Source organism: Denticeps clupeoides, chromosome 12 (assembly GCF_900700375.1).
Source record: "Denticeps clupeoides chromosome 12, fDenClu1.1, whole genome shotgun sequence".
NCBI classification, from domain to species: domain Eukaryota; kingdom Metazoa; phylum Chordata; class Actinopteri; order Clupeiformes; family Denticipitidae; genus Denticeps; species Denticeps clupeoides.
The window spans coordinates 9,552,829-9,578,255 of NC_041718.1; the positions used below are offsets into that span (position 1 = coordinate 9,552,829).

The following is a 25,427-nucleotide window of genomic DNA, read 5'->3' on the forward strand; positions in this document are numbered from 1 at the left end:
GTTGACGTATGATGTAGCAAGTCATGCGACGTTTACCCAGTCACGAATCTGAGGTCTCCATTGAACCAAATTGAAAGTCATGTGACCAAACACGTCACAGCCGACTGAAGTGAGACTTCAGTGAGCTCGCAAACTTTGAGAGAATGAGAGAATGGATCGGATATGTTGCCAATCCAATCCATGTACTAATCATTTAAATCACAGCTTTTTGCGCTCATGTAATCGCACAGACTGACATTGCGATTACGATTGCGATTAGATTAATCGTGCAGCCCTATTTTAAATGATCCAAAATATAAATTAGAGGAATCTAACTTAATCAAATTAGACAGCTTTTTGTTTAATGCTTTCTGGAACACTAGCATTTGGAAACCCCACTCACAAACAAGCTGCTCAAACAAGTAGTGTTTCCTTAAATTACATAGATACCAATATTCCACAGCAAGTGAAAGAGTTGATGTCTATTCATCAAACACACCATTCATTATGAAAGATATAAATGGGGGTGTGGAGAAAAAAAAAAAAAAAAAAAATCTATTCCATTTTCACCTGGGAGTCCAAGGGAGCTCTGTTCAAGGAGTCCTGATCACACAGACAGCGGCCATTATGGGCAGAGCAATCAAACAAACCACAGCTAAGCCAACCTGAACAGGCATAAATGGTCAAATGGTCAGTCTTTATAGGCTTTTAAGTTTAGTTTACTTCCTGTGTAATATTTCCTAAATTCATATATCTTTTGTAATGGCAATATGGTGTGAAACTGCAGTACAAGACATTGAATACTATATATACACTGTTATAATGACCGTAAACCTCTCGAACCAAATGCAAGGGGCATCTTGCTGCTCTTACTGAACGCCTGTAAGGGTACATCGAAGGCAGCAAGGCCACAGGCCCGCTCAACCGCTTCATCATGCAGCCCTCTGCCGTCTGACCTTTCACAAACCATCCAGATGCTCTGCATTCACACGAGGCCGCCATCTTAATTAGATAATATTTGCAGCAGCACGAATGAAAGGACAAGAGAAACAAGAGAGCGGAAAAGAGAGAGATGAGGTTGAAAAGCGAGAGAAAAAGCCTATATCTCTCTTACTTCTCATTAGCTGCCACATTCTCGCTGTGCTGAAAAGGTCCCTGCCTGCCAGGGTGGAGAGAAAGACGGGGAGAAGGGGGGGGAAAGAGAAGAGTAAAATAATGTGGGAGACTGGGAGAAAAAGAAGGCCTGAGGGGAGACGAAGGGGCACAGAAAGAGAAGGTAGGGAGAAGAATGCAAGACGGGCACACAAATGTGGTGGGGCAAGGAGGGAGGGAGGCTTCTGGCACCTCACACACTCAAACACAGGGGTCAGCAAGTTCAGCCACTCCAGGAGCCCCCTGGGTGCAGAATATGCTACACACACACACACGTACGGAACTGCTATTTGATTTAGGCTAACATGCTCGCAAGCTGGATTCTGTCACTGCGGCTCTCTCTCAAAAATGCACCGAGCTGTTTTCTATGTCCCCGCCCAGTTTTTTGAGGACATCGCAGCCAAGGAAGTGTGAACAGACGGACAAAGCCATTTCAATTCATCTGCTGTTCTTGCACGGATTAACGGGCCAGTGTGACCCGAGCGTCAGCAGGAGCGTTTCAAAACGTTCACATATCATTGTGTATAATTAGCAACCTTCATAGCTGACTGAGCAGCGCATCAAATGAGACTAGACTGAGTCACTGATCACATTCACCCAGCTCAAGCAGACGGCTGTCAATCACCACAGATATGGCAAGGCGCACGTCTGGCATCTTGAGCAGGGTTCGTCCAAAGTAAAATAAAACATGGAGGCGCAGTCTAGCGCCCACTTCTGATAATGACGGCGGTGCGGCAGGCCTACACATCTGGCACGGGTCTGAGTGGCAGCGTTTTCAACTTGGGCTCATGCCAAACTCTAATAATCACCAGCAGAGGCACAAACAAAGGCTCTCTCACTGTAATACACAGTTAAGTGGAGTGCAGGGAGGAAAAAAAAAATAAGAAAAATTTCACTAATTTCACTTCTACTGACAGATAGCAGACCCATGTCAGGCCTCACTTATCTGTAATTTACTCAATTAGGACCATTTTACTTGCGGACATCTGCAAATGGTCATCTCAGTGCTTACGACTAGAAAACTTCCCAATCATTACATAGTTGACAAACAGCTATGGGCAGTCCTAGGTGTCAACAAGTGGGTATTAATAATAATAATAATTTGTTATTAATAATAAACATTAATATATAAAAACTGACTGGGTGATTCAAGACTGTGCATGCAATGTTAACAAATGTTTATCTGTATACATCAATCAGATTTTAATACTGTGAAAGTCCATTTTTTATTTGCCCTAACCTATTTAGTTTTAAGTCATGTTGCGAGGTTGTGAATTTATGGATCAGATTTGTTTTTCCTAGCACATCCCAAAGATGCGGGCTCCTTTCAATCATTACCACCATTTATCCTTTCAGTGGTTTCAGCTAAAGTAGCTCTTCTTTTACATTGGCTCCTCTTGTAAATCAACGAGCCTACATGGACCAGTTTTGATCCCATCTCATCATCTAAGGTCACCCAAATTATGCATGTCTATTTAAAAATAATAAATAAATAAATTTCAATAAAAAAGTAGTTCACTTGCTGCTTGATACATCCTTCCCAGCTGCCACGAGATGTTATTCACTTCAACCACTCTTGTGTTGGCTAAAGTGGAGCTTATACTTAGAGGTATTTTGGTCACATGCATGAACGTTTGTAGGCAATTTTCATTTTGCTTCACTTATTTTTGAAAACAACATGCTTTGAGATTTCTGTAATAAGCATTCAAAATGCTTACTAATTAGGCAATCAAATTAACCATCGACTAGTCAGAATGACAGCAGTCTTTTGAGTAAGCGGTCCTTGCAGTCATAATGAAAGTATATGAGAGTGTGTGTATTGAAGGTAAAAGCCCCCCCCCCCCAAAAAAAAGTAGGGGAAGTTGGCCCAGGACTGAGGAATCACACAGCGAGATCCCCGCTCAGTGCCTGAAGATTTGGCACCCAACCCCACAACAACAACAGCGGTGATGTAACCTAGTAACGAGCCGTTGGCATCTCGACTTGCAACCGAAACCTGAGCCAGATCTTCCATATCAACAGTGTCGGAGCGTGCGCAGCCGTCTGTGTGTTCTTAGTTACAGCCGAGGGACTGAAAAACAGGGCGGGGTGGGAAACCCTCTCACCTGCTCTTCACTCAAAGGGCGATTCCTCACTTTTTCCTACCCCAAAGGCAGTAGGCTTACAGGAGTTATTTTAGAATAGGCCAATGCACTAAAATAGCAAAGGGACACTGTTGTAATTCTATAGACGCTTTGTTAAATCGTGCTTGTGCATACCTAAAGACTCATTTTCATTAAGTGGAAGGAGGAGGTAAAGGCAATGGCTTTTAGTGTCAGTCTTCCCTCTCCATTAAGGACTTAATGCTTCCGCTGAAACCACCCCCAGGATGAGAACATTAATAACCTAGTTGTTACTTGCATTTTTTAAAAACGTGTCAATTACGAGTCTGCCACTGAGTGTACTTCTCAGCTTTATTACGGTGCCTGGAGCAATGAGTGTGTTGAACGGGGTTGCCCAAGCCCAGCTGCAAGGGTGTATTAGGCCACATGATGGGCAGGTGCCCAACTAAACGCAAATGTTCATGCCTGTCTTTGCGAAGCATGATTGAGAAAGGGGGCAGCATTTCAAAGACATGCACCGCATGTGAGCTCTGCAGGCTCTTCAGTGGTATCCAGCCATACAGCGTTTGAATTCACGTTACTCCATAATTAATCTGCCAGTCAGAGGGAAGTGGCTGTGGGAGAAACAGCACCGATTAAAGGTGGCGGATAATAACGAACGTGGCAAAAATGTTAAGGCTAGAATTGCTCCGGAGCCGCAGGGAAATTTCATACAACCGCAGAGCCAGCTGAATGAAATGGACACCAGAACTGCAGACAGACCGTCCCTCTGAGTGGCCAGCGAGAGGGACAACATGCTAATCAAGCACAGGATGAGGTGGTCAGGGTTGTTTCTTGACGCTGCACTGGGTTAAGCATGAGACAACAGGTCCTGCGAACCCCCAAGTCAATGGAAAATGTTGTTGAATAATTACCGGTGCTAAGAAAAGGGGGGCTTTTGAATTTATGCAAAAGTAATTATGCCATTTGGGGATATTAGAGAGATTTTCTCAGCAGTCGGCTGCCATTCAGCAGGGGCTTTTCAGATGGCCGCACACGCTGACAAGCACAAGGGCCTTCGTCTCATTGTGCAACTCGCGGGCCCTTACAAAAGCAGGGAGAGCATTCCAACAAATTACGACGACGACCGGGTTGGGAGCGGGGACAAAGAGGAGGAAGAGGGGTGGTCTCAGCCCCCAGACGCTTGGCTGGAAGGTGCCCTTTGTGTACGGTAGCGGTGCTGCTGCCCTGACACCAACCATGCGAACCCAATTACAACACTCGACGAGCCTCAGGCCCACCGCTTTAGCACATATTCCCCTCGGAGAGCCCAAGCTCAGTGCCAGCCTGGCAGTCGCTCCGCCGCCAAAGCCTGCTGCTGCTGAATCACAAATAAACCACTTAAGGCACTGGCAGGAGAGGCAGTTTTGCACAGAGGCTGTCTTGAGAAGAGCAAAAGAGAAAACCCCACCACACACACCTTCCTCCCGCCCCAATCACGGCCCCTTCAAAAGATCAGAATTCCCACAGACCCTTTACTGGAGAACAATTAAATTCTTCAGCAGGGCTCTGTCGCGAGAGGCAAGGTAAGACCCCAGTCCACAGCGTCTGAGCAGTCCATGGCTTCTCATATGGGGGCTTCACAATGGCCAACAGCCCCAACACCTACACTAGTCAGAGACTAGAGTAAGAAAGGCCAGGTAAATTCTCCTGAGTGACACACTGCTTTGATGCTCTAGTTGAGCAAAGATAAGTTCAGTCTTTTGTTAAGTTAACTGTTCCCCCCATACCCATGGCACCGATTATGAAAAGTGTTTTCATTTATCTGCCCGACTTCCTTCACCCCAAAGTGGAGGTGCCAGTTCCGGTATTCCAAGGCCTCCTCGCACTCTGGGGATGACATTAACGCTCGCATTATAATAGAAACTGGTTTGCTTTTCAAAATAATCAATATCCAATCTCTTCGAAATAACTAAAAGAATATTAACGAGTTTCTAACCTTGCAGAGCTGGGTGAAGCAGCATTATTAAACTGTTCAGAATCTGCTCTTTTGCGTCTGTAATTGCCAATGCTTCTTCTTACTCCCCCCTACCCACCTCCCACATTCCCTTCCCCATCTCACCATTGATCCCACGATAATGTCCATCTTAATACCTCAGAGCTGCCAGCAAAGCTGAGTGCTTAAGACGACCCACACTGGGGAAGCTGGGAGGGATCTATGGAGGGTTGTCTGGTTTTGAACACTCTGGCTTAACTGGGGTCAAGCATGTTCACTACGGATAAATATTCCACACACGGTGAAGCAAAAAGGCTGCATGGAATATTCTCATGTCAGAGAATAATCCCTGTGGAAACATGGAAGCCGGTTGATCCTCTGGAAGATTCCTGCTGCCACAGATGGTACAGGGACTGCTCAGTATGAGAAGTAAAGTTCCGCTCCCGAACAGGAAATCCTTCCACCCATCCCTATGAAAGTTATTTACAGTTCAGACAAATCAGTATATCAGTACATCACCAGGGAACTGGAGGTGGCAACACAATGTTCAACAAAGACCCAATTCTGCAGCATTCCTGCACTGGTCAAGTCCCAAATGGCACCACAATCTGGAATTACACTTAAGCACAACATTTTCACATATCCATTGGTTCAGAAATTTGCTGGTAAAGACAAATCGCTGAGTTTTATGGGTAGGCCAGAGGTGCGCTGACCCAGTCGTGACTCGTGATAGTTTGACACTGGCCTCTCTGTGAGGAAACGTGCTCTGAGTCACCAGAAAGCCATTAGCGCTAATGATAATTTCAGCTATTATCGACGCGGGATTTCCAGGCCATTCGCGACAGGTGGACTTATTCCATGTGAGCAGGTCTCCAGCCCATGGAGAGATCTCACAAGGAATTCTGAGTCACTGCGCTTTTAACAATGAAAATGGCAACATACCTTGAGATCAGTTCCCAGTCGCATTCTTCCAGACCATTTCCACACAATTTCCAGAGATCAGTTTACACGTTTCATGCAAAAGGTCAAAAAAACAAAAGCTGTTGAGCTTGTCGCTTTCTGAACAAGGGTTTCATTGATGGGGGGCGGCGAGGAAGTAAAAGGCACACAATAACTCAGAAATCCACAACATGCCGTTTAAATCTCTGAACCCCTGCACCCGAACACTCTCTCTCCCAGGTGATGCTCAGCAATTGCGCAACACGGCAAAAACAAGTCTCCCTCTCAACAGAACAACTGCTTTGTTTTTCCACACGATCACTGGTGTGGTTGTAAATGTCACCAGGGAAATTCTGGTGGGACGATAAGACTCAGGGCTTCTCCGTGTCAATACAATCCCTCCCAAAAAAACAAGAACACTGCTTTAATTAACGTGGTTTCCAAAACACCTTTTCACTTTGGGTGGGGATGGAAAAATAGCTGAGTGAGAGAGAGATAGAGAGAGGGGGGGGGGGGGATACCACAAGGTGTACAACAAGCTCATTCCAGTGATGCAACGTTGGAATAGAAACTGTTAGTCAATTAATGCTATACAGCTCTACACACACACACACACACACACACACACACACACACACACACACACACACACACACACACAGCCTGAGGTTTCTATAGTTTACTTACAGTTTGCATGATGTAAAAAAGTACATTTCTATTGACAGAAAGGTGTACCGTTGCACCCAGACCCCACTTCAGCCAAATCAATTCAGCACTTCGGAAGTGCACAACACAGTCCTCCGAAGGTACTCATCCAGCTAAACGGTCCAAAAACAGTGTACAGTACAGGACGTTTTGGGAAAAATAAAGATTCCTTTATGGTCATTCTACAAGTAGACGTCACACATCAAACATTAAAGGAAACAGCGTGGATTCCCTTCATTTGATTAAGAACAGGAGCAAGAGCAAGAATAACGGCAATGGAATAAATGCTTTTGGAAGTGATGAAATCTCTGCTTTGCAGAAGGTCAAAGACACATCAGACATGGAACTGCGGAATCCAAACTGGAGCGAGGACCTGCAGGTCACTCCAATCACAGGGCCCAGGTCCACTTCAGCACCACTGCGAAATCTGCAACAGATTCCTGGCAGAGATGAACAGCAGAAGGACACCCTCACTCTGATTCACAGTCCTCCTGCAGAAGGCGGCGGGGTCAGCCGTACCTCCAGCAGCAGCAGCAGGAGCAGCAGGAGCAGCAGCTGTCTCTCCGACTTAAAGAGGAACTTCAGCATGATTAAGCAGGCAGGCAGAAATGGACGGACGCTGCGGAGGAGATGGCCCCAGAAAGGAAAAGCACGCTTCTGCTTGGAAACTCTCGTTTTGCGAGAGGGAGGGAATGAGGGCGGCTGTCAGACGAAAAGGGATGACTCTGTAGTCACAGCGAGCGTGACCGATCAATCACCTCTTTGCCTATTAGTTGAACGCTTAGGGCCACGACGCAAAGCCTGGTGGATTAGAAATAGCTGGAAAAATATCTCCCAATGAGCAATCATTTCAGCAATGAATACTGTATGTCAGGCTTGAAAAGGCCTAGGAATATTTTAAATAACAGCATGCAAAAGGTAATTTGAAATACTGATGTGCACAAGGCTACATTTTGAGAACTAGAGTCTTAAAGCAGATATTTGGTAGAGGTCAGTTCCTGTCAAGGGGCAGGATGTTGTAGCATTGACTCATTTCCTCCATGGCTCCATATACATCTCAGTTTAACGGCTCATAAAAAAAAATAAAAAAAAAGGGTCAGTTAGTCAATGTCAGTTAACGTGGAGGTTAACTACGAATCGATCAAAGAGACTCATCAAATCGCCTCTAAAATACCTACTGCATTACAGACTGCGGACACGACTTGACTGATGTCTCATTGATCAGAGACTTCATTACTTGTCTCTGAACCCTGCTTGGGCTACGAGCAGCAAGGTGTCTAAAGCGCCATACCAGTGTACTGGTTCATCCAAGAACAAGTGCAGGAGTCTTAATTAGGCATGAAAGATCAATTTTGCTGGAGGGCAAAGGACTCCACTTGCAAAATATGCCAGCATCTGGTTCATTGCTCTACTCTATTAAAATGAGTGGCAAGTGGAAAATTGACCAGAATCAGTCAGTCAACATCGCCAAAAGCTACGTAAAAGCGAGGCCCATGTGCTAAATGTTTGGGCTGGGCAACATGGGCCAAAATTGAGATCGATTTTAATTATTAGCTGAACACAATACATGATATATATTGGTATTTTCACTGTAGTGGGTAAATGCAATACAAGACAACAGGAAGTGTCACAAGCACATTTAGGAAAGAAAAGTGAGCGAGCAACAGAGGGAGGGAGGAGGAAAAAAAAAAAAACACCTGACATTTGTAATATCAATATATACCTATATATCTTCTAACTGTGCGGTGTCAGGTAGGGCTATGTACTTGTACAAATGGTTTGTCTCTACACCCTGCCTAAGAAAAGTCAACAAGTTGTATGTTTCTTTCCTCTCTGTACTCATATCAGGGTGCCAGTCACTAAAGGGACTACTTTTTAATGAGAATCTTTATGCCACCACCAGAAAACTTCATGATATAAACGTCTGCCCTGCACTGATGCAGAATAGTCCACGTCGGCATCACAATGCATTGATTAAAGCACCCCATGTAACACACACACACAGTTATTCCTGTCAGAATTTAAGCCACACTGATTTAACAAAAACCAAACCAATTTCTGGTTCCCTTCCAAAAATTCCAATGACTTCTACCAACTCATAGTTCTTCCAGCACAGAATCAGCTCTTTCCTCTTAAAATTCCTGAAGACATCCTTAGCCCCTCCTGCACAATACGGTTCGTGCTCATTACCGAGGATTTGCATGTCTGCTACACAACAGTATGAACGGAGATAAAACAGAAATCCCAGTGGCTGCCTATGCCAGGATATACTCATTTTGCAGCAAAAGCTTCATGTAGGGCCAGAGACAGTCTTGGCAAACTAATGGTGCTGCCTTAAAGGAGTTTCACTCCCAAAGCTACACAGACAGTTTTCCAGCATACATTTTCTGAGATTATTAACAATAACAATATTTTCCCCAATACACTTTCCCTGAAATTCAATTTTTTTTTTTTTAGTTGATGTATAAGCTACGCATTTTTATATTCTCAGTCTTTTCCTTCTTTCTTTTTTAACAAACTATTCTCATTTAAGAGGCTACAGTTAAGAAGCCTTAATGGCATTACTGGATCGAGTTAATGCAATCAAACTCATAACTAATTATTTATTTAATTTGATAATAGATGACCAAAATTTTTGTAAATTTCTGCTATGTTCACCTCACAACAAAGCCCAAATGTGGAAACTTCTATTTCCTGACTGTCCTGCAGTCTGTAACCCTAAATTCCTCCCCCTCCTTTAGGTCTTTATAGATGAACAGGATGAAAAGGGGGGAAAGCAAGACCAATGAAACACAGATTCCCCAAAAGAGAGGCTTGCATTTCCCACATAGCATAATGTTCGCCTGCTACTTTGAAACAAAGGCAATATGGAGTGCAAGAGTTAAGAGCCTCAAGCAACGCATTCCTTTCAAATACCAACCCAGACCGACCGACCGACCAACACATTAGAGACACACATCAGTAAGCAAGCATAAATGCATTCTACAGTTGGGTCGGTAAAACACAGCGGTGCTTTTTGACCTAAATGATTCCACAAACCATCTGATTACAGGTCAAATTATTTTCTAATTCTTTTGCCCTACACAACCATTTTGCAGAGTCTAATAGAAAGACACTGCAGCTATTGGACGTCTTGACCATTTGAAACATGAGGTTCCTCCTTGGCCTCCAGCTTGAGAGCTGCTCTTGTTTCGGATGAGTCACTTGGCAGAAGTCACACGTCATGTGGCAGGCAGTATGACTCACAACGAACAGAGGAAGGCTGATGCAAACTGCTGACCTGCCATTAGTCCACTGGGAGCCCTACATTAGTATTGACAGCTCTCCACACAGCAGACAGAACTTGTACTACTTTCACCTACTTCTCAATGCTGGAAGTACCATGCAACAGGACATGGAATTTTTTTTTCTTACAAAAGGGCACAAACTAAAATATAATGCACAAAAATGCTTGCATGCACACAAAAAAAATTGTTCATTAAACCTAAAATCAAGCTTTGGAATTAAAACACTGTAGGTTACATTTTAATGGTGGCAACACTGAAACTCATAATGCCTCTTCTCCATTTAAATGTTACCCGTTTGGTTTGATGGGCTTGTGCGGTAAATGAGTTATTAGGGGAGGCTTTTCGATTAGTTACAAAAATAAAGATAAAGTGCAGTGATGTGATACACAACAGCACAGCACAGTGAAATGTGTCCTCTGCATTTAACCCATCAACCTTCTGATTACGGGGCTGCTTCCTTAACAGCTAGGCCACCACTGCCCTAGAGATTCCCCGTCGGGGAATCGAACTCTAGTCTGCCGCATGACAGGCAGGGATACTCAGCGCTGTATCATTTATACATTAATTTAGCAGTCATCTGCCGTTAAAACAATGTCTAGTGCAGGCTTTTAAAAAGCTGTACTTGTCTGGTTTGGGTGTAACTTTTAATGCCTGATTAAAGCTCTAATCCATGGCCACATCCAGGCTACTCTCAGGTCCAGGCTATTCTCTGTCTGACGTGCACTTTCGAATGTACAGGAATATCTGAATGCTAAACTGAGGAAGATCCCGCGCTTCATGATCTCTTATTGGTTTTGAATACAATATATGTTCCTAATATGAGTCTGCTGCTTGAACCACAGGGAGTTTACGGAGACTTTTTCCTTTGAACGCCTGGTTGCAGCGGTGTGTTCTCCGATTTTCTTTTAGTAACCTCAATGAGAAATGAGGTTGCACTCTAGAGAACAATTTCAGTAATATGATATTGAATTAGTAAATTCAGTATATTATATAAACATAAGACCCTGGAAGTAGGTGGGCAGATTAACCTTGAAGCTAATGTTGGCATGTGATTTTGTGCAGAGAAAGTGATTTTCTCTGACCCAGGTCACATTTCAGTGACCATAAAAGGTCCTATATCAAGCCATTAGAATTGACATCCAAGGGCTCAATAGCCTGATATGAGAATATATTATAGTTAGCTATATAAGGACTGATTGCTGCAATGTATGTATCGATTTTTCATTTTAATGAGATTTATCCGCACATAAAAAGGGAGTTGGGGTAAAAATACAAAAGCTTTAATTAAAAAGCCTGAAAAGTTTGTAGTCAGAGCAGCACAGATGTGCCTGATTCAAGCTGCACTATGGGGCATATTTGATTTTTTACTTATGCACTTGATTATGAGCAATAGCCACTAAAATTGAGTCAGTAATATGCATTTTAGAGATTGTGTTGAAGTAACTTGCTGTAACTAATCAGACGACAAGCGTGTTGCCAAACCATTTAGTATGTATGGTCAGTCATTCAGCATTTCAAGCTACATATGAAAACTGTCCCTCTCCCCTACTTTTTTTGCACCTTAATGGTGATTGTGAATCATGAGAGGAAGTGAAGGCATCAAAACATTTAGACAGAGCTGAGCAAATGACTACACACACACACACACGCACACACACACACACCCCAGAGCAGGCATACCGGTGGGGGATTCCACTGGATTAGACTGCATGGGACCACTTGGGTCAGCTGAAGCAACTGGATTCGCAATTTTTTTTAAAAGACATTTCAAGGCTGCTTAGACTAGTAAAGGAAAAACAGTCAAAAATGCAACAGTGGTTTCAGCAGATCAACCTTCTCCTTCAATATAAGACAACAGAGCCAGGAAGAAATAAAATAAAGTCTTTAGCTACTGAAGGTGTGATACCACCAAGATGTAGAAGTGTCTCTCTGGCACTCCTAGAAGACTTAAAAAGTAGGTCATCCAGTCTCCAGTGACTCATGAACACAGGCAAGAAGCCAACAAAAAGTGCAGGTATAAGGGAGGTAAGAGTATTTATTTATTTATTTATTTATTTATTTATTGGTTAGGCGGCACTATGCCAAAGCACTTACACCGTTACCGCAGCGGGTGTAGACCACAAAACGTTGATAACTTCAAATCACGCAACTCTGGAGCTTTACTGCCTTCAGTGAGATGCACAATACGGGATGTTCTAAAGGCACGTATGATGTTCAGAGTTTACTTCTGCAGGTCACAAATCTCCAGTAATATGCAGCCCCCTGGGTGCAACCAAAAAAATCTGTCTGCACCTAACATTTCACAACGGAGAAGGCATCGGACTACCAGTGCATGGGAACGGTGAAAGAAGTAATTTGGTACTTTAACAAAATGTAAGGGATCTCCATAGTAAAAAAAAGATGATCCTTACAGTATTCCTGCAGGCATGGCAAGGAAATATACCTCTGTAAAAGTTCAACAAGCGTCCATTTAAGTTACAGAATGACAGAAAAAGCCCTGCGGTGCTGCTTATCAAACCAACACAAAGTGTTCTCATATGGAAAGAACACCAACGTAATCAAGCCACAACTAAATGGAAAGCACTCCCCCCTCTGTCTTTGCCATGCATGCGTGTGTGTGTGTGGGTCACATGATGTATGGACTAATTTGGAGGACCAAAAAAAGCTAATAATTTGGGTGGTAGTAGCCTAGTGGGTAACACACTCGCTATGAACCAGAAGACGCAGGTTCAAACCCCACTTACTACCATTGTGTCCCTGAGCAAGACACTTAACCCCGAGTGTCTCTAGGGGGACTGTCCCTGTAACTACTGATTGTAAGTCGCTATGGATAAGGGCATCTGAAAATGCTGTAAATGTAAAAAATGTCAACTAATAACAGCATATCCAATGGTCTATTTGGTAGTTCTACCAATAACAGATTAGTAGACGGCTTGAGTTAAAAAGGTGGTACGTTTTTTTTCCACCAGTAAAAGAAACTTTTATCTGCATGATAACTAATGATTGTTGTAAGTCGCTCTGGAAAAGGGCGTCTGATAAATGCTGTAAATGTAAATCTGCACCTTTAAACCGAATTACAATATTTTACATTAAAAAATGTACACCGACAAAAATGTACACCGTAATGTATTACTGTAGTAGTAAGGGTGCAGGTACAATTTTATGGTAGTACACCTAAATGATAAAGATGGTTTGGAACTGAAATTGTTTTTTTTTTTTTTTTTTAATTAACAAAAAACATCAACGCAAACACCAGCCAATCAAATCCATTTATACAAGCAATGTGATTGTTTTAATTCTTGCCCTGTCAAGAATTAACGCAATGTGTGAGTGGGGGTTAACCGCACAGTAATCATTCCTGCAACTACATTAAAAGACAAAGTCTGAGGAATTTAATTCATATATGCTGTGCATGATGCAAAGGTAAAAGACAACATTTATCATGTCGTCTGACATGTTGGATTTCGTGACTCCAAATGAATCCCTCTTTCCCTGCAGGAAAACACTGCAGCCATGGTTGGGGTGGGTGCTGGGTTCTGGCCATCCCATTTCTGAGGGATTGATTCACCTTAGCCGACCCCAACTCAAGTGGTTCAGGCACTAAGAGATCTGCTGCACCTCACACCCCATAGTCAACAGACGATCACTTCCTTAATCCCAATATGGGCCACAGGCACTGCTTACGTCGCAGACACAGCCAAGCCAGCAGGGGGTGGTGTGGTGTGATGAGTCAGCCCCTGCCCCACTCTGGGAGCGGCTCACTACACTGTACAGGCCAAAGGAAACATGACTCACTTAAGTAACATGAGGCATTCTTTCAAATTCTCCAAAGACTTGTTTGTGAAACGAGGAACAGCTAGTGAATGCACCGGTGTGGGCCAGGCGAGAGGGCCTGGGAGAGGACAGGGGAGGACGCAGGGAAAGAGAAACGAGTCATGGCTCATGGTGTCAATTTCAGCTTTGGAGGGACCCACGGTTCTTCCAAAACTCCACAGAGAGCTTCCTTTGGCTTCGTTTTGAGATTTTCTGAATCACAGACGGAACCAGATCCCTCCAAAAAGCACAGAGAGCAATTTAGTAAGCAGATGGCGAATCCTCCAAATGAAAGGTGAAACATTAGGATAAGGAGTGAGAAAGATGTGCAGTGCAGGAGTCCTCCAAAAACAGATCCCCCTCATCAATAATCCTGCAGCCAGTGGTCACGACTCATCTTACTGAGAAATACAGCGAGTGCTATAAAACCCGGGAAGCTGCAGAGCTTCATGCAAGGTGTAACTACAGATCCAGATACATCATGTGTATATAGAAGTCTATATGGTTCAAATAGAATTAAAAACACACTTCTTACGTATAGTCATTACATCATTTTAGACAATCATTTGTACATCATGTACATAATTTAGTACAATCCAAATGGGAAAAAATTCTTCTTACTAAATATTGGCAATGTCAATTGTACTAAAAGGCATGGTAGCTTGTATAATGTGTAATTTCAGTCAAAATCCTGGGCTAAGGAACTCATGGGGTGACATCTACCAAGGTCTCAGGTTTTTATTTTTTTTTTTTTACTGCTGGTGCCAGTGCTCATTGGGATCCAACTATTTGAATCGTGATTTGTGAACCTAGCGAGAGACAGATGACTAAACAACCACAGGACAAACTACACATTACACAAAGCATCAATAGCCAAAACACAATTTTCTTTTAACATACTAATTTCTTCAGCAGGCCAAACAAATCCAGATTTCTTTTTTTGCAATTTCATTTTTCGAAAGTTGCCAAACTCGTGACAGGCAAGGGATCTTGGTTCTGGACAAGCAAATTTTTGGTGCTGGTTCAGAGCTGATTTTGTGGCACGGGGATCAGTTTCTTTTTCAGTGGAAACGTGGCTCTAGTACCAGTTGATAAAGCTTTAAACAGTACCAGGATGAGTATGTTCTTTGACCCTGCAAAAGAAACTGGTTGCCTGGGGTTGTTCCCCAGATATGTTGGGATCCTCTCCACCTTCCTGTGACCCTGTTGTGAATTAGATGGTTGAGAGAATGGCCGGATAAAATAAAATGACACCAGCATTTGGACATCAAGACATCATAGGTCAGCCCAGGGCAGTGTCTGCATGAGCATGTTAATGCTAATGTGCCTTCCTCAGATGCACTGCAGCAGACGGCTTGCTGCCAGTCATTAGTCTCTGTGTAATACGCTCACTGTACTGATCCAATTAACTAATCACAGACTGGGGATTAAATTAAACCTGCCTTGCTTTTACTTTAAGCATCTTGCTGCCTACATGCAGACTACGCAGAGCAACAACAGACTTCTGCCCATCAAACAGCAGTATCTGCAACACGCTTATTTGCATCTTCAAGTAGAAAACGGAAACTTGCCAGCTCATCAAACAAGCAGGGTGCAGCTAATTGACTATCTTTAGCGGGTTATTAGGACCCTCATGTTTCGAGGTGTATTTTTTCCACCATTAGCTGAATGTGCAGTAAGCTAGTGTAATTAAAAAGGATATAAAATGGCATTAGGAGAGCTTGATTATCATTACTTAAGCTGCACAAGCTTAGCAAAATCCTTTCCCAGCGCACACAGCATGCAGGTCTCTTATGAATGGGAATGTTATAGCCCTATCAATTGCTTTAACTGAAGGAAGGGTGAAACAATTCACCGTTCTTCTTAATCGGTCAGGCAGCAATGACTCTTTAATGACCAAAACTTCACAAAGTCACAAAGTAATGAAAACCTATTATTTAATCCCACGAAAAGCTAGGGAGGTTCTTAGTTAATTAAAAAAAACTGAATGGAAACAAGGGCAGATTTCATTTATTATCCTTCATTCTGTACAGTATTGTCAGAGATGGGATAGCCCCTGTGCTCTCCTACCTAATGGTGCACACATTGAAAGAAGGACAAGCGTGTAAACCACATTTGAAAGAATGCATGTTTGACACTAAAGGAAATAAGGCTTGCAGAAACCATGCCTATATTTAGGATCGGTTCTGCACAAGCAAATGAATCCTTCCGACAAAAAAAATGACTAGCCTGAGACGATGATGTTTAAAGTGAGGTGCATTAGACATGACAATGGTGCATTTATTTATTAATCACCTTTGAGCTCATCGCAACCATCCCCCCTTAACCAGGCCTACACATTTATATATCTTCCCTCTCCTGTAGCTCTGGTGCACGTACAGATTTTATCAGCGCAACAACTGAGTTGAAGTTCTTGCTGCACAGAAAAAGAAAAGGTGGTGGTGGGGGGGTGCGCTGGGGGGCTGGTGGAGATATGGCAATGCGTTTCGACATTAATAAAAAATGAAAAGCATAGTGCTTTGGTAGATCTGCGCACCCCATCCCGAGAGGGGGGTGGAAGCGAGAGGAAGAGGTGAGGTGGTGGGGGTTGGCGAGGGGTGGGGGGTTTTGCTCGTTTGAAAAACTCTGAACCACTGCTGCCTTCCCCACATCCACCCAAATCTAGCGAGCAGCTCTTTAAAAATTCATTAATTTACAGCAAAAATAGATTAAAGCACCCAGCTGAGCAAAACTAAAAATTTGGCTCCTGAATAGCATTAATAATAGAACAGTTCCCAAAAGCCCTTGGGGTTTTGCCTGAAGAAACACTATTGGCTCTGGTTCACCTTAGAACACCTTGGAGTTTATTTATAATCATTACTAAAACAATGCATTTTAATTGTCATTTTTAATTACAACTGTCCTCGGGTTCAAAACAGCTGAGTGGGGAGAAAGAAATAAAACAATAAATATGCATGCACACAGTGACAACTGACACACACACACACACACACACACACACAGCGCTGATAAAAAATTCATTGTTCAACAGACACATGTGGAGAGATTCCCACAATTTAATATGGCATCGATATATTCTGCCCACAACATCAATGAAATTGACAACACTTGATTGTTCAGCACAAGATTATCTTTAGATATTGATGTCTGCAGAAAACAGGCTTCAGTTTCAAATATACACACACACACACACACACACACAGTTTCTTCTACACAAATAGTGTCAAGTCAATGTTGCATACCAGTAAATCAATAACGAATCCTATTGTGTTGCTGTATAGAATATTTTGTCCCAATCCACTCATGATCACTCCTAAGAGCACCAGCTTCTGGAGAGCCAAAGAAGCTGCCAGCTACTGTGATTGCTCTGGCCAGTTCGCTTAAGTGCAACCCCTTCTGACCACTCCTATAAAGACACTCCTTAACATGGGGGGGAAGGGGGGGCTCACACACTACGCCTGCAAACCAGATTCAAATTGCGATCAAGCAGCCACTTCCAGGAGATGGATGGCTTCATAGCTCATCTGCATTCTAGTGAAGCGCGGACTCACTAATGAAGACTGAACTGCTCGTGTCTCGTGCGCGAGCATCACAGAGGGAGTGGCGCGCTAGATACTGGATTAAAGCACAATGTGGGGAGAAAGTTACGACCAAGTCAGCTGGTCATTTTTGGGCTTCCGCGGCTTCAGAGACAGACACTGCTTTCCTCCGCTGTGAATGTGATTTTACACAGTCGGCCCTGGGCTCAGCTAAGGGGAGATAAGAGCGATCACTGGCTAAAGATGGATGATAAGTAGGTTTCCTGGAAGGGGAAGGGCCACCCTGACAACTTCACTTTAATCTGACTATGTGGAAAGGCTTATACGGCAACGTCCAGCCGATTCACACAAAGATTACAGAAAATATAATACAAGTCCAAATTTAGATCACCCATCTGTCAGACCGGCGCCGTAAAATGTGCCGAAAGTGGCGGCTCTCCGTTAGCGCATTAGCGGTGGAGCCGCGTGACCGATTAAAGCCCGGTTACCTGATGGGCAGCATGTGAACCGGGGAGGCGAAAGGGAACAGGAGGCTGTGCTGGGTGGGTGTGCGTGCGTGCGGTGCATGTGGCTCGCTCGGAGCCCATTTACCAACAGGGGTCTGATAACTCCATCACACAGACAGCCATTTGAATAATCACTTCAACAAGGGGGAAAAATTAAAAAGCCTCTCGGTGAGGCTGGGCCGGGCAAAGGGCCACCGCTGCATTCCGAATGAGCTGTTGGTATGCGAAAGGTGAGGGAGCGCCGCCACACTCAGCCACGCCGGTCTGGGGAACTGCGCATATTTTACCTTTCAGCAGGCTGCAGTTTGTCTTGCAAATGAAGGATAATGATCAAATAAATGAATTAATTTAGAACTCACTGCACCACTGGTAAAGCATCGGTCACCTTTTTGCAGGAATCTACAGTTGTGTACCATTTAGTCGCGCGTCCTCACAGGCTTTAAGTCACCGTCGCTATAAATCCGGCATGCAATAACTCTGTGACCTCTGACATGGCTACTGATGCTACTCCACCGCTCATTGTTGTGGAATTAGTTACTTCTCTTAAAACTATATCTCTAAAACGTATATCTTGCTGTGTTGTGCCTCATAAAATGTCTCACTTGGCATACTGCAAATTAAAGAACATGTTGTTGCAGTAGATTTTGTTCGACTACGAACAAATTCTGTTCGAATACGAATACTGAATGAATTAAACTCGTTTAACAAAATACTTTGATGCATTGATTGTGTTTCACTAGAGGAAGTGTCACAATTGCCATGACAATTAATTGTCCTATAAAATCACATGTAATTGTCACTGCAAATTGTCACTGTGTTGCTTTATAGCATATCCTGGGCCAAAAACACAACCGAAAGTGGCAGGCACTTCATGCACTGACTAAGCTGTCTACATTGCGCCCAATACAGCACACACACACACAGCACAGGGTCTTCAGAGTGGCCCTGCTGCTTGGATATAGAAGGCTGGCGGTTCCAGATGAGCCTGGCCTGAGCAGCAGGAAGCCCACCGTGCCTGCTGGCGGTGGGCTGAGCTCACTCAGATGCCCCTGGCACGGGAACGGCTCGGGAGAACAGCGACAGATGCTGAGGCTGCCCTCTCTAACTGCCCGATTATGCGAGCTCTCCACGGCACCGACGGCTGCCTTAAAAAAATAAAAATAAAAAAAAATAGAGAACAATATCCAGTGTCAAACCGTTGCTTTTAATCCATATAATTTCATATAAAGCCAACAAGGCCAATTTTTACTTTGCATGGAACATGCTGTGTTTGGTGCACAGGAGCACCAACCCTTTGATCAGTATGATCACAGGTTTTATTACAGGAGAGGTACGCGTGCAGATATATTTTGTAGGACTGTGCAGATATTTCCTAGATATACAAAGATGCAGGAAGTGTCCTGCCGCCATTCATTTTAATGTGGTTTTGACGTTTTTTTCCCCTGCCTCACACTTCAACTGACCTCCTGAACGGGCAGAAAGCAGCGATCCACCTATCAATAACCATGCCTTCATTCCGCATGCTCCAAATGCCATTCCTAACATTCTTTTCCAGTTTTCAGACTTTCATTAAACAGGGGGGAAAAAAAGCGCACTTGTAAAGCTATTTCCCTTAAATGGTGACAACAGGCCACCGCAAGGGCCTCTCACCACAACTCACACTGTTGAACAGAATAAAACTTCAGTCATTAGGTCTTCACACCTATAATGACTGTCTGATCAAAGCCTTCTTAAACAACTTAAACCTTAAATATAGTGTTTAAAAAAAAAAGTGAGTCATTGTAAAACACTGCAGCACAGCACATGGTGACACCACGAAATGTGTCCTCTACTTTTAACCATCCCCCTTGGTGAGCAGTGGGCAGCCATGACAGGAGCCCGGGGAGCAGTGTGTGGGGAGGGTGCTTTGCTCCTTGTGGCACCATGGCGGATCAGGATTCGAACCGGCAACCGCTTACGGGGCCGCTTCCTTAACTGTTAGGCCACCGCCACTGGTGTTTCCCCATCTCGAAGTCAAGGGAGCTGGACTCCCTCTTTCATTCCCCAATATAAATATTGCAAGATGTGTTTACAACTAATGAAATCTATGCAAATACATATAGATTTAAAAATAACGTTATTTAAACTAAAACCTGCACCATTAATTTCAGTATCAGCCTGTCTCTCAGTGAAACCAGTGAAAGTGTAACAAGCAAGCTTCAACAAGTTATCGTGTGATATAATTATTTCTTCTTGGGTTCCACTGCCAGGGTTCCTTTAACGAGGAGGCTTGTTCGCTTTCCAAGCTTGTGCTCGACCAAACAAAATGCTTTGGAAAAGAATATTCAGTCATACTCAGATCTCAAACATGATAAACCGCGCTGACTTTGGTCACTGTCTGAAATCAGGGAACCGTACCAACATAATTCCGACAGATGGGGGGGTGCATTCCAAGAGACAGTGTCTATTCTTTCACAGGGCTATGTGACAGCAGGCAGATTTTTTCGTTTTCTTCCAGTTGCTTCATGTACTTGAGGCCTGCAAGCAAAGCTGAATTATTCATAGGCACATATAAATTGACGTTCGGGGAAGTATCACCTTCCTGTATGTAGAAATACCAGAAAGTTTCCTGCATGATATTATAAGGCACCAACTTGCATTTATTTTATGCTGATTATTCGGTCCAAAATGAATGCACGTCACAGAGAAGAGCAGTGAAGTAATTGTGAAATAGAAATAAGTGTCAGGAAAAAAAGGCCTGATGGATGATGGGTACTTTCAAATCTGCACATGAAAATTAAATACATAAAAAAAAAAAAAACTTAACACGAGGTCCTAACACTGCACTCATACAGAAATTAAAATAAAAGCGGCACGGAGCCGTGCACAAGTTCTCTCTCCACCCCTGAACACGTTCGCCCGGCGTGAAGGGGACGCGGGGACTGGCCGCGGGGTGGACCGCAGCTCCACGGCCGGTGACCCGTGCCCTGACGGGCGCCTTCCCGCTAACCTGACAGCGCGGGGCTAGCCGCCGCTTAGCCGCTAGCCCCGGCGCAGAACCGTTTATTTTTAGCCACAAGCGGCGGGCTACGCGGGTCTCCGAAACCGCCATTTATATTTGCGCGTTTTAATAAAGCGTGCGGTCCCGCTCGTAACACGCGACGGCGGGAATTCGTTAGCGTTTTTACCAATTTGGTTGGCACGGACTTAAACAAATGATTTTTTTTTTTTTTTAAAAAAGGGGGGGTGCCACGTGCACAGTCACTCAGTGTAAAACGTTGTAGAAAAGTCGACAGAAGATATTTCGGGGAGGGAAGACGCCTCCACCATTAAACCGGCTACGCGTCTACTTGTGGCCGGAACGGTCCCGATATTCAGCCCGCGACGCTCGCCGCAAGCGCCGCCCGCGGTGGAACAGTTCGGGTGTGAGTACGCGGTTCTGGGCAGCCGGCCGCGGCCAGGCCGACGTGTTGAGCTGTCAAGTGGAATAAAGTCCGCGGAGCGGCCGCCGCGGGGGGGGGGGAGAGGAGCCGCACACGCGTTACCTGTATGAGCTCCGGCCGCCCCACCTACCCAAACCCCGGTCCGAAAAAAGAAAGAAACTAGCCCAACTCAATCCCCAGAAGTTCGGCGCGACACTGAAAGTCGTCCATTTCACGGGCCGCACTTCAACTTCAGCCCCCGTGTCCGTGTGTGCGGCGCTGCCGCCGCTCACTTACCCAGGGTTGTGTGTCAGCTGGCAGTCTGGCTTATCGGGAGCAGTCCCGGGCTCCGCGTAGTAAGCGTCCCCTCCCCTTCTCGTTAACCAAGAAGGGAGGAAAAAAAAAAGTTCCAACTGTGCCTCCTGTGGAGCCTGTGCTCTGCGGCGTGGGATCCCCTTGCTGTCCCCCTAGCCGGTGTGTCCGTGGCGTCCCTTTACCTCTCCGCCTTCTTCCCGGTCGCCTTTCTCTGAGGCAGCCAACATCCGGGCACTTGTGCATTTACGCCACTCCGCTCACACGCAACCGGAACTACTTTAAGCATCCGCCGTGGAAAGCATGGGTTCTCCGTCAATGTGTAGACAGCAACATAAACTAGTTCCTTTATATATTCTGAAAGTACTGACCAAGAAAAAAAAAAAAACAAGACAAAATATATGTAACAATCTAATTAGACGTATACCATTATCAATGCATTATTTAGTACTTGTTTTAACGTTGTTAGTAATTATTAGATAATGTCAGAATCACACGACCTTTAAATTACCAGAGTATTTGGAAATACTAAAACTGTATAATCTAGCTACAGCGAGTGGGAGTATTTTCAGTCTCTAACTGAACCGATGGCGCCCTCTGCGTACGTAAAGAAACTCGGACAGCCTTCTTGCTCAAGAAAATCATGTTTGTGCGCAGTGTTTCTCTGCCAGATGTGTTTTTTTTTTTAGAAAATTAAGACGTTAGCTGTTTTGATTACTGGAGATGAATGGGTCACACGAAACGCCACTAATTGTGACAAATCATTTTAAATGTGGCTTCATGTTGACTTGGGCCCATCTCCAATCAGCCCCTTTGAGACTTTAATTGAAGTGTTTTCCTAACCTTACTGCCTTAGACTTACATCAGTGAGGCTGATTTTTTGGTGCACAGACAAGATGATCCATCCACAGCCCTTGTTAATAAAGAATACGAACACTGGGCAAATACTTATCAAAAGTATTTGCTTTTGAGGTATAAGGGGAATTTATTTCAATTGATTACAAATATTAATTGTAACTAGAAGCAAAAATTCCAGGGGAAATTTTGATGGGTCTGTCCGGGCATTGGTCACAGCTGCGGGCATGGGATTTGAAAAATGGGGCTTCTTTACTGTGGTACTGCAGTATCACTTCAAAGAATTCCCATTCGGCCTGACCACTCCGTTGTTTCTTTACGTTTGACGGTCTTCGCGTGGCGTTCTTTAACGTAAGACATGTTCTTTTTTGCCATTCATAGCACAATAATAAATGGTCTGTCTTCCTGACAGACCCAATAAACGTATTGCTCTCTCCAACTGACTGATTCATCAGTCGTTGGACAGAGAGAAGAGAGCTGGCATTCTGTGATGCACTTTTTAAAATTAAATGTGAAGAAGTCAGCTCCCACTTGCACTTAAACTTGTTTTGTTTTTATCGACCAATTAGATTGGTCGTAGACAACGCGCACTTCTTACTTGCTAACACTAGGCGGCACTGTAGGTCTTCAAGGGAAATTATTGTATCAAATACTATAGAAGCAGGTGCTGTTGCCAAGTCCAATTTTCAAATGCCACTTCATTTTAGAAGTATCATGAGCGTTTAATTAGTAAACAGAGGTTTGTTTATAGATTTACACAATCTTAACCACACGTTTATCTTTTTCCTCCACAAAAGTTTACTTCGTCTATTGCATCGCCTATTACTGGCTTGTTTTCACAGACTTGTTTGCCCGTTTTTTTGTCGACATCTGGCATCCCCGACAGCTGGCGTTGCACATTTCTAGCAGGTTGCAGACGAACGTAAACTAGACCGCGTTTCTCGTAGGCTTCGGGCGTGGAAGGCCCCCCAAGGTGAAGTGGCGACACGTCTGTCAAGTAAAAAAAAAAAAGTTTTCTTGTTTCTTTAGGTCAGTTTCTTTACGACAAGTTTCTTTAGGTCAGAGGAGGCGACCATTACTCTAAAAACAAACTGATTTATGTACATTTGGTTATTGACAGTGTAGTTATGGAAGCCCCCCAATCACCCACCACTACGGCGGCAGAGGGTAAGCTGTGTGAGGACTTTGCTGTGCCCTCCTACGTGGAAGAGGTGAAAAGACGCATGGCAGAGTTTGCAGAACGGCATGGAGCAGCCGGCCGCAGGGTCGTCCTCATCACCTCCGGTGGAACCAAGGTCCCCCTTGAGTCCAGGACCGTGCGTTTCCTGGACAACTTCAGCAGCGGCCGGCGGGGTGCCTCTTCAGCCGAATACTTCCTGGACAGTGGCTACGCGGTCATCTTCCTGCACCGGCACCGCTCCCTGTACCCCTACACTCGCCTCTACTCTGGGATCAACCTGCTGGATGCGCTCAGGTCGGAGCCGGAGGGCGGCCGTGTCGTGGTGGACGAGAGTGCGCTGCCCCGAATCACGCCCGTGTTGAAGCGGTACCAGGCAGTGAGAGAAGCTGGGCTGCTTTTGCCTGTGGAGTTCAGCACTTTGTCCGAGTACCTTCACCTCCTCAAGGCTGCTGCCCAGGCACTCAGCTCCATAGGTGGGGGCATGTCTTCCCAATCATGCTATCAATAATTAACATTTAAAATGTATGAACACACTGTCTTTGTACGCTTTCTTTAGGACCTAAAGCAATGTTTTATCTGGCTGCTGCTGTTTCCGACTTCTACATACCGGCTTCTGAAATGCCTGAACACAAAATTCAGTCTTCTAATGGACCACTGCAGGTGAGTATGTGTCTCCCCTCACCTCTAAAACAACCCAGGTTAACAGAAGTGAATCATGGCTGTTGAACTTGGCTTTCTTATCCTACAGATCAGTATGAAGATGGTGCCCAAGATGCTTTCACCGCTGGTGAAAAACTGGGCCCCGCAGGCCTTTGTGATTTCCTTCAAACTGGAAACCGACCCATCTATACTACTGGAGCGTGCTCGGCGGGCGCTGGAAACGTACAAACACCAGGTAGTGGTGGCCAACGTGCTGGACACACGGCGCGGTTATGTAGTGGTGGTCACTCGTGATGACCAGCACGAGCTGGTCCTCACGGACGAGGAAGAGCAGAAGCAGGTCGAGATCGAGGAGAAGATCGTCTCCAATCTGTCTGCTTCACATGGGCAGTTCATGGGCCAGCAGCGTTGACCTGCTGGCTGTGACAGGTGCCGTGCTTTTAGGATTAAATCATGAAGGAAATGTGCAAGCTGCTAAACCGCACTGTGTATCATGGGTGTTTTATATTTCTTTGCTTTTGTTTTTCTTGGTAGGGTTAGGGCAAATACAATTAACCAAGATTAATATGCACAGGGGCAGACTAATACATAATAATGCTGGGTAATATAATTATTCTGAAAAAATATGCATTATCAGTAATATCCCATTAAGTACTAATGGTCTTGCATCAAATTCCCCAGTCCCATAAAAATATGAGCCTGATGTTGGTATTAATTGATAATAGCTTATTGTAATGCTGTAATTACTGTTAAGAATTGTAATGTAGCAAATAAGGTCTGTACCATACATTATTATTTTTCTGTTATGTTTTGATTTTGAATATTACCACCCAACTTTAATACTTATATTTATAGAATACTGTTTAGAGATTACAATTAGGAAACTAATTCTGAGGTACACTGATGTATTTTTTGACAAATGTTACTTGACTGAAGACTCAAGAATTGTAAATAAAACTTCAGACACACAGCGATCAGATGTTTGACATGTTTATTACCATTTGGCATTTGTAATGAGAAAT

At 44.2% G+C, this 25,427-nt stretch overlaps 2 protein-coding genes across 8 annotated transcripts in view; one reads left to right on the forward strand and one right to left on the reverse strand.

Annotated features, from left to right (window-relative positions):
• The window catches only part of foxj3 (forkhead box J3), a 72,659-nt gene extending 50,720 nt beyond the window's left edge, over positions 1-21,939 (reverse strand). Inside the window, exon 1 of one of the 3 annotated variants that reach the window (XM_028999321.1) lies at positions 1,094-1,121. In XM_028999321.1, coding sequence (XP_028855154.1) covers positions 1,094-1,112 — 19 coding nt within the window. In that variant the 5' untranslated portion in view covers positions 1,113-1,121. Of the gene's footprint in view, positions 1-1,093; positions 1,122-1,756; positions 1,842-21,695 lie in introns of those variants that run through there. The other 2 variants (XM_028999322.1, XM_028999323.1) reach the window with 2 other exon arrangements.
• A 1,501-nt stretch (positions 21,940-23,440) lies between these two features.
• Positions 23,441-25,375, forward strand: ppcs (phosphopantothenoylcysteine synthetase). Of its 5 annotated transcripts, none has more exons than XM_028999491.1 (4): positions 23,441-23,538; positions 23,686-24,218; positions 24,302-24,405; positions 24,494-25,375. In XM_028999491.1, exons 2-4 carry the CDS (start codon positions 23,693-23,695, stop codon positions 24,815-24,817), a joined length of 954 nt encoding a protein of 317 aa, XP_028855324.1. In that variant the 5' UTR covers positions 23,441-23,538; positions 23,686-23,692; the 3' UTR covers positions 24,818-25,375. The 5 variants fall into 5 exon arrangements, with proteins under 5 accessions (XP_028855324.1, XP_028855323.1, XP_028855327.1 ...); XM_028999490.1 differs by having other exon boundaries at positions 23,451-23,594; XM_028999494.1 differs by having other exon boundaries at positions 23,458-23,594; positions 23,691-24,218.
• The last annotated feature ends 52 nt before the right edge of the window (positions 25,376-25,427 follow it).

Coding starts and splice junctions, on each gene's coding strand:
- ppcs (XM_028999491.1), top strand. CDS start 23,693: ATGGAAGCCCCCCAATCACCCACCACTACGGCGGCAGAGGGTAAGCTG. Junction 24,219..24,301: donor CCAGGCACTCAGCTCCATAG/GTGGGGGCATGT, acceptor CGCTTTCTTTAG/GACCTAAAGCAATGTTTTAT. Junction 24,406..24,493: donor CTTCTAATGGACCACTGCAG/GTGAGTATGTGT, acceptor CTTATCCTACAG/ATCAGTATGAAGATGGTGCC.